The sequence below is a fragment of the Lates calcarifer genome, linkage group LG5 (genome assembly GCF_001640805.2).
Source record: "Lates calcarifer isolate ASB-BC8 linkage group LG5, TLL_Latcal_v3, whole genome shotgun sequence".
Taxonomy (NCBI): domain Eukaryota; kingdom Metazoa; phylum Chordata; class Actinopteri; family Centropomidae; genus Lates; species Lates calcarifer.
The window spans coordinates 18,034,197-18,053,981 of NC_066837.1; the positions used below are offsets into that span (position 1 = coordinate 18,034,197).

Here is a 19,785-nt window from a genome sequence, read left to right on the forward strand (position 1 = left end):
GCCTTCTCTTTTCTTATCACCCTTACTGTCCAGTGAGGAACAAAGTACATCTGAAACTTTTTTATAAAACACAACCACAGCCATCACTTGTTAAAACAGTCTAGAGATTCACTCTGGTAAACTTTTTACACAGTGAACTGTAGGGTGATTTTGGGACAAATACTGGCATTATGTAGCAGAAATGTTAAATGTAGTTAAATTTTTATTTTGAATGTTCACTCACCACAGAGTATAACAGACACGCACTGTACTTTGAGTTGTCAAAGTTGGCAAAGAAAGTAAAACAAAACTCCAATGTCAAACTTTTCAAGAAGATGTACCCAACATTTAATTGCTGACTCGACTCCCTGTTGTATCTTTTAAAAAAAAAAAAAAAAAAAAAGCCTGAGGTCATTCTGGTATATTCAGTTGAGACATTGTTCTACTGATGGGCTCATCACTCCCACTCACTCCTAATCCCAATCCCAAAACAAAAAAAGTTTGAAAAAGGACTCCAAGACCCCTTATCTCAGACAAAAGTTTATTTTTCCCACTTCTTTGCGGGCCAGTGCCTCGCTTTAAGTGTGGAGAGAGAAATTTTTGCAAATAATGATCAGTTGTCAACTCTGTCTGTCCCTTTTTCTGATGACAGACTGGTAGGTGGAGGAAGGGGACGGGGGGTCGTGTGAGGCTCACAGGAGGGACGATGAGTTTTGTTTACCAGCAATGTCTCTCCCTCCCTCTTTCTCTTTCTCTCTTCCTCTGAGTGCACACCATTGGAGGCGTCTCAGCAGGGAGGCATCCTCCCTTTCCAGGCTGAATGCACTTGCTACAGTAAACATCCTCTCTCCTGCTTCAACCCTGGGATGAGCAGACAGACACAAATCACTGTTCTGATGCAATGGAGCGAGGCGGGAAAAGGGGAGTGAAGGACATGCATTCTTTTTTTTTTTAATGCATCCAGCTATGATGAAACGTATTAGAGCAAAAATAGAGGGAAATTCTAATAACTTGGTTTAAACACCGGGAAGTACATTCAGTTCAACATTAAGTTCAAGGGCTAATATTCAGTATTTCCTCCCAGCAGGTGGCCATTACAGCAACAGCTACTATCGATCATTCTTAACCCATTTTAATGCAACTTTTACAGTATATATGAAATCAGTATGATGGGCCATCAGGAGATCTCATATATTTTTCATATGTTTGGCACTATGTGTCATGAAATCAAGACGACTCAGTCAATCAATCAGTCATCATGTGATGCGACCTGTCACCAAGAGCTAATTAAACTTAAGGTAAATATATTAAGTATTAACTCTAACTTCTACAAGGTCTTTCACCCATATCCAAATATCTTTCAAGACCTTGTGTGATTTCATGTTTTTCCCCATCACAAACGTTTATTATTTTCAAAGTAAGCAGATACTCCCTCTCCCACCCCCACCCAAGCGCTTCTTCCTCTGTATTACTCACTACCTTTCTTGTGCAGCTTTGGAACACACTGCATTCGCTCTCATACTCATTATTATCTTATTACAAACTTGTGGTTGTAGGTGAGGAACAAAGCCCTCATCCAAAGTCACTGCCGCAAACATCAACCTTTTCTATTGTAAATAACTTCCCACTCCGTCTTCCCAAGTGTGAGCCTGCATGTGTTTTTGTGCACATGTTGCATACCCCCTTCCCTATAACTTCCCCCAGGCTGTTGATGCAACAGAGTATTTACCACTCAGTAAGCCTGCTGGTTGACTGTCATCCAATAAGCCCGGAGGGAAGGCTGGAGGGGTGGGTTGGGGGGGAGCAACTACAGCAGCGAGAAGACTTCTGTGTCTCAGTGTGTGGCCACTTGTTGGATAAATTTGCTGATATCTGACAGGTAATGGTGTACTTGTCGTGTAGCCTCTACGCTTCCATCACATACATTCAGCGGCTTGTGTAAATAAGACAAGAATGCTTAACTCCCAAACCCCCCCCTCCCTCTCAACATGACAGTCAGGGAACGTGGACTAACCACCCTGAGGTGCTACACTGTTGGGTGGGTGAGTAAAGCAGAGGCACTGCACTGTGTAATCAGTAACCACATGGCATGCACACACAAAACTACCCCTGCTTCAACAAACAATAATAAAATGTCGTGAAGCAAAGTGGTGAGGTGTTTTTAGTATTACTCCTTTACATGACCAATGGTCGTCTCCTCCCCTTAAATACTCATACTGGCCTGAGTGCCTGGGACACACAGGTTGACCGTTGCCCTCTGAACCACGTTCAATGAAGTGCTCACCTGACGTGTTTATTCAAGTACTTGTTTTGCCGACATAGACTGTAATAGCTGGCGGTACTGCTTACAAATCCCACAAGATCCACCTGACATATACCTGCTGTGTTGCTGGGCCACGGGGCACACAAGTTACACTGAAACCATGTGTGGTGAAGAAAATAAACAGTTCAAGGCTGATCCTATGTGATGAATGTAAATAAGTAATCTCGCCCGAAGTTAATGATGTGTCTTTATCCATGGCTGGAATAACCCTGCAGGGGGTTCAGGGGCACAGATTCCCTGCTGATCTCCTACTGACCCTCTGCTTGTCTGTGTGTGTCTGTGTGTTATGTATATGTCCACGTCTCCTCCAAGCACCCGTAGAGTGCAGCATACACAGAAGACTCCTCAAGACAGCTTAATTATATTTTGCCCAGAAACCCATCAGTTGTTTTGTGCTGGAATACCACCTGGGTCAGGTTTTGCTGTGTGTCAATTACTTTGTGGTAATTTCATTCTAAATGCCTTGAGGCCCCTATGGCTGTTGTTTTATTGTGCCTTAGTAGAACACATTCCCAGACAAATGTGCAGTTAATCAAATATTTAAAAAACCACTGACACACGCGCCCGTGCATGCTTTGTTTAGGTAGGAATATACATGTAGGTTCACCTTTATCCAAACGGATAAAAACTAGATAAACTCTACAAAATCACGTCACGCGCCCTAGATGGGATATTACCACATAAAACTGTAAAAACAACAACCAAACAGTGACACCAGCAATAACCAGGTAAATCAACATCCCTCGCCCAGACACTCTGTCCTCACCTTGAACTCCACAGACAGCTGCGGCGTGTACTCCAGCGTCCACAGGGCTCGAACCAGCGACGCCAGCTGCTCGGTCACCTCTCCCCTGGCGCTCTGCGTCTCCTCTCCCTTCACCTCCCCGTTCACCCTCCTGTGGCACACGTCCGATTTGTACTGCTCCAGCCCGAGGTACTCGGCCAGCAGGTCCGTGTTGCTGAGGCACTGAACCACGGCGTTCATGAAACAGGTGTTGCCGTGGTTCTTCAGTCCCAGCACGCCGGGAGTCTTGTCGCCGTAGCACCACGACAGCCTTTCTTTCACCGAGCCGTGAGAGGAGGACACCGTGGAGCTCTTCTTCGCGGTTCCCTCCCTTGAGGAGACCTGCGGGCAGTCCTCTTTGAACCCCCCCGAAGCGCTTTGCCCGAAGCCGCCGTCGTCGTCCTCTGCGTCCGGCGGTTCCGCGTCGCCAAAGTGTGCCAAAGTGCCCAAAGTTTTAAGGATCCTTCCCATGAAATTCCCAAAAGATCGCAGCGATTTTCTCCTGATAAACCTCCCGGTTTTGTATTTCTTCTCTTTCCGCGTTGTCGATTTGGGTTTCATGGGTTGTTTCCTTACCTTGTTTTCCTTGCGGGTATCCATGGCTCTGTTACTTAACTGGGACCGAGAGAAAATGAAACAGGCTGTGGAGTCGCACCTGTCTGCCAGGCTGTCTACTCCTCCTCCTCCTCCCCCTCCTCCCCCTCTTTCCTTCCCTCCACAAACCTTACCGCTGTGGTGGCACCGATGCGGTGCCAATAAGGCACATGATTACTGATTTTTATTCCCTTGACATCTCACTAGTTTTCTCTGTACGCCGTTGTCACCAGTCTGCGCGTTTTTTGGTGGGTGACGCTCTCTCCGGGAACTACAGAGATGGGCTGCTTTCCTCCCTCCACATCGCAGGTTCAATTACACTTCCTCGTCGATGGTTCTCAGTGCTGGATCGTGCGCCTGGCGGTCTTTTTTTTTTTTTCACTCTCTCACTGCCACTATTCCTTCTTCCCTCCCTTCTCTCCTGTCTATGGCGCTACAATGAACAAGTCTCTATTTGGAGGATCCTCTCTAATACCCGCCCCTCAGACATGAATTTAATTAACCTGGATAACAATACGTATAGTTTATCACAATAGGAAGGTGTATGTAGTAAGCAGGAAATCCTTTCTAGACATTTGCACACTGTTGTTGGGATGGTGAAGGGAATAAAACTTTACATGTCTTGTTTATTACACTGGGAACAAGGAAGTTGTTGTCTTTTAGTAGGTGTCAAGCACCGTAGCCTTAAACTGCCCCCTGTAGGACCAATCACAACAACGCCTGGCTTAACGTCTCCAGAGGGTGTGGAAGTAAAAAAAAAAAAAAATCTCTGGCATTTGTTGGATATGGCCTGATAGTGAGAGTATGGACTTATTAAATACAGCATAACCAATGAGCTCTCTCCATTGAACCTCTCCATGGCAACCTAATTTTGGGGTCCTGTGTTTTGGGGTAACATACATATTATGCTCCCATTGATGCTAAATAGACTGTCTGTAAATGTGTATCCTGCTATTATAATACCTCGTCTATAGTACACCAGCATTTACAGACAGTTGTATCCTATAAATAGCCTTGCTACTGTCTCCATGCACATTAATGCTGCTGCTGCTGCTGCTGCTGCTACACCCTGGAAGCTCCACAAAGTTATGTAAAATGGATATTAAAGAACCGTTTGGTCAGATATGTTACGCACGGCTCTGATTTTCAATAGGGATCTTTTGTGCAATATTCAGATTCTAATCATCTGAAGCTTAATTTCACAGCTCACCAGTACTAAAGATTGAATTTAGTGGGCCAGATGTGCTGATTTATTGAAACAGATAGTCAGGGCCCCATCCAATATTTCCATAATTTCCCTGATGCTCTTATTCCGGCATTGTCAGGAAACGTGCACACATGATGCACCATCGTATGAAAGAAACAAATTCTCTGTGTGACTTTACGTGTTTCCTTCCTCTCACTCGTGCTGTAGTTGTCTTCTGTTCAGAAATAGGATGGAAAAGGGCAAAGACAGGGATGCCATATTTTACTGACCCAGGGATGTTTTTGCTGACTTGGTTTATACTGCAGGTTTGTTATTTCTACTTTTTTGAGGGAGAAGCTGGGGTGAATTATTCATTATTTAGATAAGCCGTTTTAAAGAATAGTGGGGAGAATGGGCTTAGATCAGAGAGAGTCGGGGAGGCTTTCTGTCGTACGCTGCCTCCCTCTTTAACCAGTATCCTTCAGGGGAAGCCCTGCTGATAGATTAGCTGACAGCAGCCATGTGTTTAAGTGCTAGGAATCTGGGCCTCCTCCTTGTCTCTACTGTAGCAGACAGAGGAATTATATCTGCGAAAAGTATGCATTTAATGTACTGTATAATATCATCTTGTTTTTACATATTCTGGTTTCATCAGCATTGAGAAAGTATGTAGCCTGCCATTCATTCTGCTGTTCTCAAACAGTCTAAAGAAGCATAATGCAGACTCTTTGATGTGAGGTATAATTTCTTGTGCCTTGACGTGTAATTTTATATTCATGTAAAGTGTCATTCTGTGAATTCCCACCCACAGTATTCCTAAGAGGCTATACTGCTTAAGAAGTGTAATCTTTTTACTTCTGTCTATGATGTCCTCTTGCTGCTGAAAAAGGAAACAATTGCATATAGTCAATGATGCCTAATCAAATCATATTTATTTCCTTTTCAATGTTAATGTAAGATTGTAATGACACTATTTGCTAAACCCAAGCAATGATTAAAGTATGGTGTGTGGTGGTGTTGGATTAAAAGTTTCTGTTGCTCCCAGTGTCCAGGAGCGTTACATTAAGAGGAAGAAGGAGGGTGAGGGAACCTCCACCGGAGAATGGCCCCATCTGCGCTGGTGCTGACTAAGGTTTGGTTGTTGGAGAAGATCTTGGTGCTGGTGATGCTGCCGCCGTGAGCTATCCCTACGTGGGTTACTACACCTTCCATGTAGTCCCACACCTTCACCAGCTTGTCATCGCCACCTGGCATGAAAACATGAAAAATGTAAAGATATTCTGAGAGACATTTGAGCAGGGCATGTACTGTGGTGTCAGTCAAGGAGATGAAACAATATTTAAGAGTAGAAAAGCATCATAGTAAGTAACATTAGAAAAATCACAAAACACATTTTTTTAATAAGGGTATCATCAGCAATAAAGCAAGAGATTTTATAGATTCCTAATTCATTTTTGGTTGAATTATATTGATTGGAAAACTCACTAAAATGAATCATATGAGCAATTTAACAAGCAGCAGATGTATAATGGGCCATACCTGTCACAAAGTGTTTGCCGTCCTGTGAGATGTGCACGCCATTGATGGCCCCAGACTGCGAGCCCTCCAGTTCTCTGATGGCTGAGCCGTCGTACACGTCCCAGTAGGTGACCTGAGAAAGACGATAATGCACAGAAACCACCCAATTGTAGTGTGTTGCACGTTCATCATCTGAATTGTTTATGGAAGACACAGTGTCCAAGAGGGAGGGAGATACACTGATAATGTGGAGAACAAGGCAGAAATAATCCTAAATGATAGATAATGTATTGATCTCATACCTGCATTTTGAAGAATAGTATTAATTTGCTATTGATGATTGGTGTAGATGTTAGATGGAGTAGTGGCCAACTATGCAGATGATACAAGTGACAACATCTGTGTTGTTATTGTATTGCATCATCATACACATACTGTATTATACAATATGTGACCTCAAACTATTACACTGACAGCTTTATTATTCTTACTCTGTAAGGACATGAGCACGTCTATGGTTAGATTCTATCAACCTGTCACACACCACTACTGCAACTATGTTTACCGATCGAAATGAGATTTAATATCCCTAGGGCTTAAAAGCTGCCAAAGTATCAAGTCTCACAAAAGATATTTGTTAACTGAAGTTATTTATAGCTCTTGCAGCAGAAACATCACAGTGCCACACACCAACAAGGGTTCTTTCTTGTTATTTATATGGCCAAGATGATTAGATCTTAAAAGTGAGGTAAATGAGGGGCCAGGTGGATTCATTAAAATCTGTCCTCTGAGGCATCTTGTATGAATGAGTCTCTAGCAGAAGACTTAGTGGTACACCTTATCACTGATGTCAGTCCCTGTGTGTGTTTTAAAGTCCAGAAGCCATTTCAAAGTTAGCAAAACACAGGCTGAACAGACTGCAAAAAGCCCATCAAGCATTAAAGCACTACACACAAAATTTGAAACTCTAATTACTGACAAATCTATATGTGAGGGCAATAAACAGTATTCAGAAGATTACTGTTTTACTTAACTAAATGAAAGCATATGTAGCATTGTATTGATAAAAGTTCATGTTACACAGAGCTGTTCAAGCCCAACATTTATTAGAATAGCCTCTGAGACAGGATTTCATTTCTCTGCACAAGACCATGCCTATAATGCATTATAGGAAGGGAAATGTAATCTCACACAGACATATCAAATACCGTTGGTTATTTTGGAATGAAAGAGGAACAAAAGGCTCAGTAAGAAAAAAAAAAAGAATGTTATTTATAGTTTCAGAACTGCAGAGTGATTCTCAAAGCAATAAGCTGCCCTTTTAAGCCACGGGAACATTTCTGTGGGGGCCGTTTCAGTCTACAGTTTTCTTCTGCCTCAGATTGGCCTGTTCAGATGGAATGGCTTGCTGATATTAATATTTCCACAAAATAACTTTGCAAAAGATAACTGAGGAAAACACAGCCACTACCAGAGGGGAAAACAGTTCATTATGAACACCAAGTAGAAAATTCTGCAATCATTTTTTCAAATCTTGCTTATTTAAACTCAAATCAGATTGTGAGTCTTACATCTGTACAGATTATGTAAATTCATTCAGCTGAGGTGTGTGTTGTGTTTACTGACATCAAACCTTTTAAGCAATGTTTTCAACAAAAAAGTACCTCCAAAAATACCAATAAATTGTTTTTCTTTGCCTGTGAGATGTTGTTTATATGCAGTATTTTGTATATCTGAGTATGACAGCAGTTACTGAAACACTCTTCCTCACTCTCCCCCATGTCATCTTCCATCTCCTCTTCCTTGCCACAGTCACGACCTCTCCCTCCTTCCTCATCTCATTTCAGCAGCTTATTAGAGACTCCCACCTGTGTGAGTTGTCTTGGTCCATCTGTGTTCCCTCCACCTCAGCCTGGGAAACTGGCCCACAGCCACGACATTAGACCACAAAGTAAATCAATTACACACCAAGCAAGAGCAGGTCTGAAACATCTCTGTTGCCTACTGTTGGCACTGCTCACCTTATAACCAGGGAGAGACCTGAGTACAGTTGACCCAGTTACAGAAACTACATCATTAAGGTCTTATTGTTAATGGATCCTTTAAACATATTCAAAATGAGCCACACAAAAGTTTCAGTTATATAAGTTCACATTGTGCTGCAAGAGTACTACTTTACATTTTAACTATTCCAGCCAACAAGGCTACATTCTCCTTTAGCGAATCAAACATAAACTGGAAAACCAATCATTCCTGGCCTGGAACAATAGGTGCTGACTCTCTCCCCTTAAAAATGAGAGAGTCTGCGCCATATTGTCTCCACTCAGTGTACCATCAAAGCACCATCATCATCATCTCTCACAAATTCTGTCTCATTAATACAACCTCTCCCTGACCCTCCACCCCACATGTCTATTTTTTCTCTTTCTCCTCACTCTTTTTCAGCTCTGTTGGCTTACTCACTCTGAATTTACTCACGGAGACATGCTGGGATGTGATGAAGGCTTGGAGTAAGGAGAGGAGGGAGAGAGAGAGAGAGAGAAAGAGAGGGAGAGAGAGAGAGAGAGAGAGAGAGAGCGCGCATTGGTATTTGTTCTCCCAGACAGAGCGCCTGTGTCCTGGGATGAGCAGATGGTGGATCTGGCTGGCACTTGGGTGGCACAGGCACATCCGCAGGAAGGCACGAACACCACAGCACCCACCCCGCCCCTTCTATCTCTCCTCCTCCGTGAATCCCTCCTTCTCACTCTCTCCCTTTCTCCGCTCACTCAGCACATCCACAGCGCTGTGTTAATCAGCACAACTTGTCCTCACCTCTCAGCATGCAGGGGGTAGGCAACGATACGGGGTCTAGTGTGTGGCCGGGGTTCAAGGGGTGCGGATGAAGTGCACAATCAAGGAAACAAGCGTTTTATTCTGCCACTGCGAACTTCTGACCTTATGTAAATAAGCAGTGCTGAGTTAATCACAATTACTCACAAAATAACAGACTTAAAGGGCTGAGTGTTTCTGGCACAGTGACTAGCAGCTAACACAATGGCTTAATTATGTTGAGCTGAGAAACAAATTACAAGCTTTTCATACTAATCTATGGACATGCAAGTGTGTGTGTGTGACTGTGCAAGTCGTCACTGTGCTCCTCTGTGCTGATCTTACCAGAGCGGCAGGCTTCTCACTTGTGCTCAATGGGTGGAGATTATAATAACAATAACAGCATAATGAGATATCTACATTATGACTGTTGAGTGTCAGTCTCTTTGTGCCCAGAGGGATTTTCAATCATTACAATCACAACACTTTTTCCCTGTGAGGCGTGACTTGCTGAATTATGTGTCCCAGGGAATTATTTGCTTACCAACTCTACCAACAGCAGAGCATAAAACCCAGACAAAGATAATGTAAAGATACATGGGCAGATTTCACAGTAACAGGATGTACTGGATGGGATATATATTAAGTTCCCTTAAATAAATTCAGTATATTCAGTCAGCGGGTACAGAGTAAAAGAACTGGCCCCAACGCTCACCTTTCTGTCAGTGCCACTGGTGATGAGCTGGTATTCCTCCGGGTGGTAGCACACGGTCCTGAACAGCGTGTTGGCGATCACCATTTGAAGACTCACAAATCTCCTAGGTGAAGAGGAGCCAGAAGATGAGATAAAGCAAACCAGAGAAGAGGGTGAGTTTCAAAAGAAAACGAAAAAGAAAAAATCATTGGTGCTGCAGGTGGTCTTTCTCCATGAACTGCCCAATGCAACTGATCAAACAAAATAAAATAAAAGTCCCACAAGGCAGTCTTTATATATATACTGTGCACTGACACACAAACAAAACATGCATGTACCATAAAATTTCCTCTGTGGACACAAAAAAAGTATCATATGTCTGGACAGACAGGGTGCCAATCTAGATACATTTAAGCTCTTGTCTGTCTAATACTCCTTTCAATATCAGCTTGTTAGTAATCTTACCAAAAAAAGGAAACCCATGCTACCCTTTAATCCACAGACTTGTTCATTGAAGAGGATAGACAGTGAAAAAATACGACCACCATCAGAGTTTTGAAAGGTTTTATTCTCCCCACAGAAAAAAGCCGGCGGATTAAAGGATTTTAAGCTTCCTTCATAAAGAATGCACTGGATTCCTTTTTATTCCTACTCTACCAGCCAGACACCGATGGACAGCTTCAGTGTTTCTCTCATTATGACTCAGGCCTTAGGGTAGCACTCTCTATTTTACATTTACATTTTTCTTCCTGGTGATTACTTACAGAATATCATTAGCAATTATGTACAGTATTTTTCTACTGCATATTGTCATTACTTGATGTTCAGACCAGTGCCTTTCAATTCACATGCTCTCGGCAAAATAGCCCCAGCTGAGTGCTGTAAAAATCAAATTCATGATTCATCCACTTTGAGGAAGTGGGTTTAATCAAGAATTGATTGATGAATTACAATTTTTAGTTAGCGGAGATTGCTGTAGCTTTGCAGGATTGTATGGTATTTCATACAACCACTAAAATGAAAGAAAGAGCCTCAAGAGAGCATTTTACTCACTAATTATAGAAGAAAAAAGAGGTTAAATACTGTATGTTTGGAACATTGGTGTTTATGATCTTGCCTTGTGCATGGGTGCACAGATGAGCTACTCACACTATGTCCCAGATGATGCAGGCACCATCAGCGCTGGCAGTGACACACTCTTTGTCGTCACTCTTGATTTTGATACAAGCAACAGTGGCTTTGTGCTCTTTCATGGTCTCCAGCAGGCGATGGCAACGAGGCTGCAGCTCCCACACACGCACCTAGGTGAATAGGTGAAGCCAAACTCACTCACGCCTTACAGGATTATTCTTTTTTTTTTTTTTTACATCAGATGCGATGTGTCTTTGTTTCAATAATGTGTAATGCATTTGCATCATACAAAGATAAATACGTATTGAAAAAAGATCTTCCACAGTATACCCTCTTTCCTTTTTAAATCTGTCAAACTGCAGTCATACTGTGCTCCGCAATGCTTAAACACAAGTTAAAATGCATGCTACAGTGTGTGCACTATCGGCTTGCATTTGTACCATGGAGTTACAATGGATAAAATTTGCATTAAGCAGCTCCTTTAGAAAAGTCTAGACACAGCTGTGAGAGGAATGTGTTTGCCGCTCAGACAAAACTATTAAACTGAATATTTTTCCTCCTCTGATCAGTTTGGTCTTTTTATATTGAGAAATAAGTAGGCTAGTTAACAAGGTTAGTGTGTGTGTGTGTGTGTGTGTGTGTGTATATATATATATATAATATGTTGTGTAACCAACTGTTACCAACACCACACCACATGGTGACATGTACTGACATCTTGGAGGAATTAAACAGGAATAACAGCAATTCTAAAATGTAACAATATCATGGAAAATTTCAATGTGTTGCTTTGTGTTATAACTTGTTGAGGACACTGAACATTGTACCACTTTTTCAACAGTCATAGCTTTGAGGTGTATCAATGTAATGTCTACTGACCTGTCCCTCTCCCCCTCCACTGACAATCCTCTTGCAGTCCCTGGTGCCAGCGATGGCTGTCACACCCATTCTGTGCGCATTGTCAATGACGAGCATGAGACGACCACTTTCTGGCGCGAATACGCGAATCTTACCATCGTTCCATGCTGGAAGAGAAAGAAATCAATTCAAAAATAGTCTGCAATCGAGAAGATTAATTTCATTTAGTAGGTACAATAGTATAGTTTTAGTGGAAATGGGTAACTCAACTGGTTCATGCCCTCAAGTAAATACAGATGAACAAATTATGGCTGAACCACAGCTCACACTAAGAGACAAAAACTGAATATTCCTTGTAGTAGTAATCTCAGTGTCTTGTTTGCAGTGATTCCCACCACTGATGATGCTATGTCCATCAGCCATGAAGTCCAGGGAATTGCAGGTCATGTTGGGTACGGTTATGCGCAGCAGCTCTTTGGGCTTGTCGATGTGCCACAACCTGATGTCCTCCTCAGAGCAGGTGGCAAATAACTCAGATGTTCCACTAGCAGAAAATCAAAAAAAAAGAGAGAGATGTAGAATTATAGTTAAGTGAATATAGGTTTAACAACCTTCTATAAAATAATGGTAACTGAGGCAACAGAGTATCCATATAATTACTGACATGATGAAGCTGGATTCAATACATCACCCAGAACTATGTATAATATATATAAAACCAATACTGTCAAAATTGTTTTTTCTAAGACATTCATATGTCACCCTCTAGTGAGCATAATGGGGTACTGAAGTCATGCATTATGAGAAATAAATACAGCTAAAGCTTTTTGCTGAAAAAAAAAAAAAAAAACCTCACACAAGAGGTTTAGGAATTATCATTTGCAATGTTCATATAATATGAGGAAAGCCCATCTGCGTCTTGTCAGCCTGTAGGGCAAAGTGATTCTTTCACAGCATGATGAAGTTTTACCTCTCTTAATTTCAGTCAATCTAGGATGTACATTTCTTGCCAAATTAAAAAATTGAACACATGGCCACTTGCCATTTTGTTCTCTCTGGTGGGTCCCAGATCCAAACCATAAAAAATAACAGATGGTAAATGTTTTGTCATTAGTGACTGATGACTTTGACTCTATCTCCCCGAGCTGTCTGTCTGCCACTTACAAAGTAATGGCTACATCCTTGACGGCACTGTTGTGGCTGGTGGATATGAGCTCAGCTTTGAAGTCCACATAATTGAAGCGGTACATCTGAGCAGCCTCTGTCCCAACAAAGAACTGCTGGCCCTCTCCTCTTATAGCGATGGAGGTCACCCCCTTTTCCAGCTGGACTTCCCTAATGTAGGAGAGGAGAAAAAAGGAGCAGATAATAGGTGCTGTAAAATAAGCCTGGTAAAACTTGGTACCCTGGATAGTTGCTCTAATGTACAAAAAAAGAAGTTGTGAACTGTACACACCATGTATTGCTATCAAACTGAATTATACAAACAGGGATTATCCAAATGATACAGTTGTACAACTCACTTCAGAGTTTTGAAGTTAGTCTTGGAACACAGAGTGAAGGTGCCAGATCCAGAGCCTACAAGCAGGTTCCCAGACTTCAGTATCCTTATGACATTGACACCCTGCACAGGAAAGGCAGTGAGTGAGTCACAGCCGCAATTACCTTCACAGCACTCAGTAACGCAGACCTACCAGGCTGTATTTTGTTTTGACTGGACCACAGTCACTCAGCAGCCCCGTCTTCAGGTTGATTTTCATTATATCTCCACTGGTGGTTCCACATAAAATGAACTGATCATCCTCTGCAACCTGTGCAATATATAGACAAGTCACTCTGAGCAATATCACCATGATGTCACCACATCTAGTGTACTATAAGGTTTATTTTTTCCAAATTAAAAAAATCACTGTGTAATATCACACTCTGTGGTGTGCTTGTGTGCCTACAAGCACACAATTTCTAGTAATGCTCATACACTATTAGCTGAATATCTCCCCTAATGTATCTAACTAATTATTTACTGACTTTCGGCAATAGCAATTTTGCAAAACTCAGATCTTGTACCTCTATACATTTCACAATCCTCTTCAACTTTCCTGTGTTACACTCTGTGGGTCGGATCTTCCTGTTGGGGAGGTCCAGCTCCCAAACTCGCAATGTTCCACTGCTCAAAAAAAGTCCAATATTAAAATATTTTAACAGAGTAACAAGGGAACACAATAAAGACACATTTTGAATGTGGCAATGCTTATTCCTCTGAAGAAAACAGAATCTATGTCGATGAGTTGCTCTAGACTGACACCAATCACTCACCTCCCTGCAGAAACAAAGATGTTGTCATTTGTATTTGAGTACTGCACAGTGAGGCAGTGACCAGCGCTGTGAGCTGAAGCTGGGCTCCCACAGATGGCCTGCTTGGTTTCAATATTCCATATGACAATGCTGAAAACACACAGAAAACACCTCACATGCTCAACAAATGACATAATTTCCATAATACATGTTTCCTTCTGAATTAAAGCAAAACTTCACTAGACTGTGGCAACCAAACATGACGTTTACCTGCCATCATCCTGACCCCCAAGGGACACCAGGTACTTGTCGTTGGGAGAGAAAGCCAGTGCCTCCACCTTAGCCTTGTGGAGCAGCAGCTGGGCGTAGATCGTTCGCTGCGCATAGTCCCAGATAATTACTGTAGCCTAGGAAAATGCATACATAATTATTCAACAAGTAATACACTTTTGTTTTGCCATTAACTTACTTTAAATGGATTCAAGCTCACATATTCATAATGAAAAAACTCTTATGTCCCACACAACATCAATAGGACAAATTAAACAGGTCATTGAAGATAACGCAGATCTACATATGGAAAATATATCTGAACTACGGCTACCTTAAAGCCCATGAAGTTGACCTGTCCAGACGCAATATATGATCCACTTTTGGACACTGAGATACAGGACACGTTATTTGTGTGTCCATGTAGGAACTCCTGCTTGCCATCTTTGATTCTCTTCAGAATAACTGTGCATCCCAGAGGATAGATGAGGTGCTCTCTGTCTGGGTGGACTCTCAAGCCAGAAAACACATGCCCTGAGGAAACAACGTGTAGCATACCATAATATCTGATGTTTTAATACAAAAAGGACACAAAAAATGCTTGTTTGTGATCGTAATGGATGGGGTCTTGTTTTGAGAGGTGGATGAGCAAACAATAGTCAGAGTTTAACAAGTAATCCAACCAATACAACCTAGGATCTTACTTTTGCCTAAGATAGTTAGCAAAACCGTCTCAACACAAATTTACTTAAGGTGAAAACTTTATTTTGAAAAACTTACCGTTGAACCCAATAACAGCCTCCAGTTCAAGCTGAGGCACGCCGTGTGTTTCAACAGCCATGGCTTAAAAGCTAAACCTATTATCTCTCTCCTGTAAAGTGTAAAGATAAGGCCTACTTTCGTCAGTAAATCAGTTTTATAAAAACAAACAAACGCCACCGTTATTCTCTCACACAGGCCTGATGGTTCCTCGACTAGACCAAACACACGTTACCTAGCAACAGCTAGGGTTCTACCGGCGAGCCATTGGTCGGTGAAACACCCTTGCTGCCTTCACGTGCTCTCGGAAATGTCTTATCTTAAAAGGGTCCACGTAAAAACCATAAGGTAAATAGCTATATAATAATAAATAGCTATTTGGGAAATGCTGGGGGATAAAACTAGAGGGGAAAAAAAAAAAAATTCTTTATATAAGATATAATATATAAGAACGCCTAAGACTATGTTTACTGTATCTGTGCCACAGTTAGTAACTGGTCTACAATAGAATGTGTGACCTGATATTACAGTAGAAACCAGAAAAGTAAGTAACTAAAGTTAAACTATTAACCTTACAGCACATTATCTTTTTACAAGTATGTACCATACAGCAGAATAGTTTGAGACACAAAAAAAACATAATTCATGATAACATAACTCACATTAGCTATTATATGAAAACCGTTTACTGGTAGCTGTATTTTCTATTAAATAACTTTCTAGAACGATTTTCATAACCATTTTGTAATGGTTCAATTCACATTTTTTATCAGCACAACTGAAAACACACATAAGCACATGTAGTGTTGTCTGTTGTTACTATGCAGGGAACTACAGCACAATGTAGTGTTTCTGTTTATTGACAGCCAGGTACTAAGTATGTAGACAGTATCACAAAGAAAATCAGTGGATTACATGAACTACATTACTATATAAGCTATACACATCAAAATGAAATAAAAAAATTGAAAAGGTCAAAGCTTTATCTTCATTTTAATTGTACACAACTCATAACAGCGGAAAACTGCTGCTGCACTCTATGTTTCAAACTACTGTTCACATTTTGGGCTCTGAAGTTCTACACTGCAATCAGTGATCTCACAGCAGGTGTTTCCCATTAGTATTGTGAGGTAACACACCTGCATAGAGAACAGTGTAACAGCACTTTTCTGTTCTGATTCAACATTCTGTGCAAGTTTAATAATAATAACGACAATAATAATTTGATGCACATGTACAAAAATTGTCTCTTTTTGGCATTTGAATGTGTATTCTGGGCAACTGGCTGACAAGTTTTTGAAAGAGTTTTTAAATTTTGTTTTAAGAACTGCAGTAAGAAAACCACTGTTGACATGAACTGCAACATGAACAAATCTTGTTTGCGTGCCTCCTGTGTGTGTAGTGTCAGAGTGAGGTAGTGAGGATTATGCTAATTGCTATGGAAAGCAGACATTTTACTCAGATTTAGTTGAGACTATAGTCTTACATATCAATTAATCATACCATCGCAGACACTTGGTCAACATTTCATCTATGAGTTTCAGGCCTTTTGGCAGAGCAACTCTACTTTGGTTGTGACAGATATTTAGGTTCGTAACGAACAGTAATTCATCCCGTGATAGCGCATGAGATATTCTTCCACACTATTTGAAGGCAAGTTCATATCTGTCATAAAAGGGAGACATGAACAGAACTGCCACACATACAACAGTGTACTTAAATAGCCACATGACCTGTTTTCACCCAATTCAAGGAACCTATCTATGGGATATTCACAGCATGTTCGAGGCACACATTAATTTTAACTGCCAATATAGTTCAAAAAACACAAATGCCAGAAATTCACCCTCTGGCTTGGATCAATAAAAATACTGGGAGAAATTTATCTGGAGCCCTGTGCTAAGAATTTCTGACTGATAACTAATAAAGTAAGCAGCAAGGTCAACTGTTAGAAAACTTCAAAATTAGCTCTCAATCCACCACAAACTGGTGAATTTTAGCTTGACTGCACTTAAAGAAAATTGCTCAGAGGTGAAATGTCCTTTCTGTGAGGATTTCACTTCTCTTTTCAACTGCTGGTATTCTCAGAGGGTCCTTCAAAACTTAAGGTGTCTTTGGATGTGTCCGTTGCCATCTGTCTGTGCGTGTGTGTCCTCCGGTGTCTGCTCAGAGAATGGCTCCATGAAAACCTGCGACCACAGGTGAGGCACAGATAGGGTCTTTCTCCTGTATGTGTCCGCTGATGTTTTGTCAGCGACTTGTACCGTGTGAAGGTTGCGCCGCATTCATTGCAAATATACTTCTCTGATTTAATGTGAACATTTTGTTCATGTTCTTTCATGTTGCCCAGCTGCGAGAAGCCTTTGCCGCACACAGGGCAAAGATGTGGTTTCTCTCCTGAGTGGGTCAACCCGTGAATATTCAAATCCTGACGAGAATAAAATCCTTTTCCGCAGATAATGCATTTATATGGTCTCTCCCCTGTGTGGCTCCTCATGTGTCTTTTAAGCCCCTCTGAACGGGAGAAGCAGCTCTCACACAAGGTGCATCTAAAAGGTTTCTCCCCTGTGTGGGAGCGGAAGTGCCGACGGAGCTCTGAAGCCTTGAAGAAACACATCCCGCAGTCTGGGCAGCAGTGAGGTTTTTCTGGCTGTTCCTCGTGTGTCTTTTCATGTGCTTTGCAGTGACCTGACTCAGAGAATCCTTTCCCACAGACCGAGCAGGTGAACGGCTTCTCCCCAGTGTGCATTCGCTTGTGACGGACGAGTTTGTTGAGTTTACTGAACGTCTTCATGCAGTATGAACACTGATGAGGCACCTTCGGTTTCTTTGAGTGTGTGCGCTTATGTCTCTCTAACTTTGAAGGCCTGTTGAACACTTTTCCACAATCTGGACAAGGGTGCTTGTTAGTCCTGTTGTGGCAGTTCTGGTGTCTTATCAGCTTCTCTTGTTGTGTGAAACTCTTATCACAATGCTGACACTGATGAAGAGTCTTAGGCTTCCTTGTGTGCACAGGTTTATGCCTCTCTAGCTTTGATGGTCTGTCAAATACCTTTCCACAGATGGAGCAAGGGTAACACTTGTCTGATACGTTGCTCTCTAGCTGTTTGGATTCCTCTGGCTCAGTGGCAGCTGAAGCATCTGTGGAATCTGATTCTGAGATCACCTTCACGACGACTTCTCCGGGACCTGAGGAACAATCACACCAGGGAATACCCTGAGTCAGTGAACTGACTGAACTGACTGATTTGTTCATTGTTGAAGTGTTGACCAAAAACACCTGAAAATACAAAGAAGCATCAACACTTACTTTCCTCCGAAGATTCTGTTTTAGGGACAGATACAGTGTCTGGGCCCATGACTGCAGCCTGTGTACATACAACACAAAAACACAAACAGAGAAAGTTGGAAAATTATATCAGTACTGTACAGTAGTGATTCAGTGTTGGTCTTTTGGACTATTCAGAATATTAGACTGCACCATATGTTTTTCCCTCTTACTGCTAGCTGACAACCATAACAGTGGTGGTGCTGTGTAATGAACACACCACAGAGGAGCAAATTCAGCAGAACAATCCAACTGTTCCCTCTTGCTATGAGCCAGTCCTATCTAGATGTCTGCCACATTAACTATATAAATGAGAAACTATCCAATGATTAAGCCAGGTATCAAATGATGCAAGGCTATTCTTCTGGACAACGGGTGGACTTCTTTGACAGATGCCCATCCTCTCTAAAGCAGAATTAAGCAGTAAAGATTTATATAACAGCATTGTCTGCTGAGAGTGATTCTGTTAAATTGATCCACCAGTTATTTAGCTTGGTTGTTTATACTGCTGATTTTTGGGGAATCAAACCAATCAATACCTGAGCTAGTAAGTGCACCTTGAAATGGAAAGTAACCGGTGCTGAATCTGAGAAGGTCACGTTGTCAATAAGATCTATGTAACATCTGGACACAGGCAGATCAACTACACTATGTGTATATGTCTCTGAATTTAGTTTAGCATGACCCCCGGCCATGACAGACAGAACCCCCACTGTTTCTGTTAACGTTAGCCTATTGAAGTGGCTTTAAAAACAACAGGGCGAGTGAGTGTTTATCTGGGGCACGCATGCACACAAAAAGAGCTAGGTAACGTTAGCTAACTTAGCTGAGGCTAACGCTGTCGCGTTAGCTAACTGAGCCGTTCAAGATTCAGCAGGGCATATAAGGCAGAGTCCCACCTCTCTAATAATCCTTAAAAACAAAGGTTGTCACATCTTTCCCCTGCAACGTATCAGAATGAACCTGCTTCGCAGTTAAACGTAGCTGTAGTCGCGGCAGCTTCCTAAACAAGCTGTAGCAGTGAGGGGTTGGTGCTCGCTCCCCTTCATGATACCTTCAAGTACCCCACGTAAGTTCGGTAGTTTAAATCTTTAGACGGAAAGTTATTACTGATAACATTTTATTTCACTGTTCATCCATCACATGTCTACTTTGTGCCGTGGTATCAGAAATGATTAGAAGAAAGAGCGCATCATGTACCACGTAATTCTTTTATTTAAAAGGATGGACCGAGTTAAACTGACCGCAGATACAG

At 41.8% G+C, this 19,785-nt stretch overlaps 3 protein-coding genes across 3 annotated transcripts in view; all 3 read right to left on the reverse strand.

The window, feature by feature from the left end:
- The window catches only part of usp43a (ubiquitin specific peptidase 43a), a 106,617-nt gene extending 102,495 nt beyond the window's left edge, over window positions 1–4,122 (reverse strand). The window contains exon 1 of the mRNA XM_018665004.2: window positions 3,069–4,122. Within this exon, the coding sequence (XP_018520520.1) occupies window positions 3,069–3,686 (618 nt within the window). The 5' untranslated portion in view covers window positions 3,687–4,122. The remainder of the gene's footprint in view (window positions 1–3,068) is intronic.
- A 1,624-nt stretch (window positions 4,123–5,746) lies between these two features.
- Window positions 5,747–15,467, reverse strand: cfap52 (cilia and flagella associated protein 52). Its single transcript, XM_018665000.2, has 14 exons — window positions 15,224–15,467; window positions 14,778–14,977; window positions 14,444–14,580; window positions 14,195–14,323; window positions 13,946–14,045; window positions 13,573–13,689; window positions 13,402–13,502; window positions 13,043–13,213; window positions 12,274–12,422; window positions 11,900–12,045; window positions 11,039–11,190; window positions 9,911–10,013; window positions 6,406–6,517; window positions 5,747–6,113 (listed from the first exon to the last, which is right to left on the reverse strand). The coding sequence occupies exons 1-14, from the start codon at window positions 15,282–15,284 to the stop codon at window positions 5,929–5,931; spliced, it is 1,863 nt and encodes a 620-aa protein (XP_018520516.1). The 5' UTR covers window positions 15,285–15,467; the 3' UTR covers window positions 5,747–5,928.
- Window positions 15,468–16,044: 577 nt separating this feature from the next.
- On the reverse strand, window positions 16,045–19,586 carry LOC108875839 (zinc finger protein 501). The gene is made up of 3 exons (XM_018665002.2): window positions 19,494–19,586; window positions 18,513–18,570; window positions 16,045–18,391 (listed from the first exon to the last, which is right to left on the reverse strand). Exons 2-3 carry the CDS (start codon window positions 18,559–18,561, stop codon window positions 17,271–17,273), a joined length of 1,170 nt encoding a protein of 389 aa, XP_018520518.1. The 5' UTR covers window positions 18,562–18,570; window positions 19,494–19,586; the 3' UTR covers window positions 16,045–17,270.
- Between the last annotated feature and the right edge of the window lie 199 nt (window positions 19,587–19,785).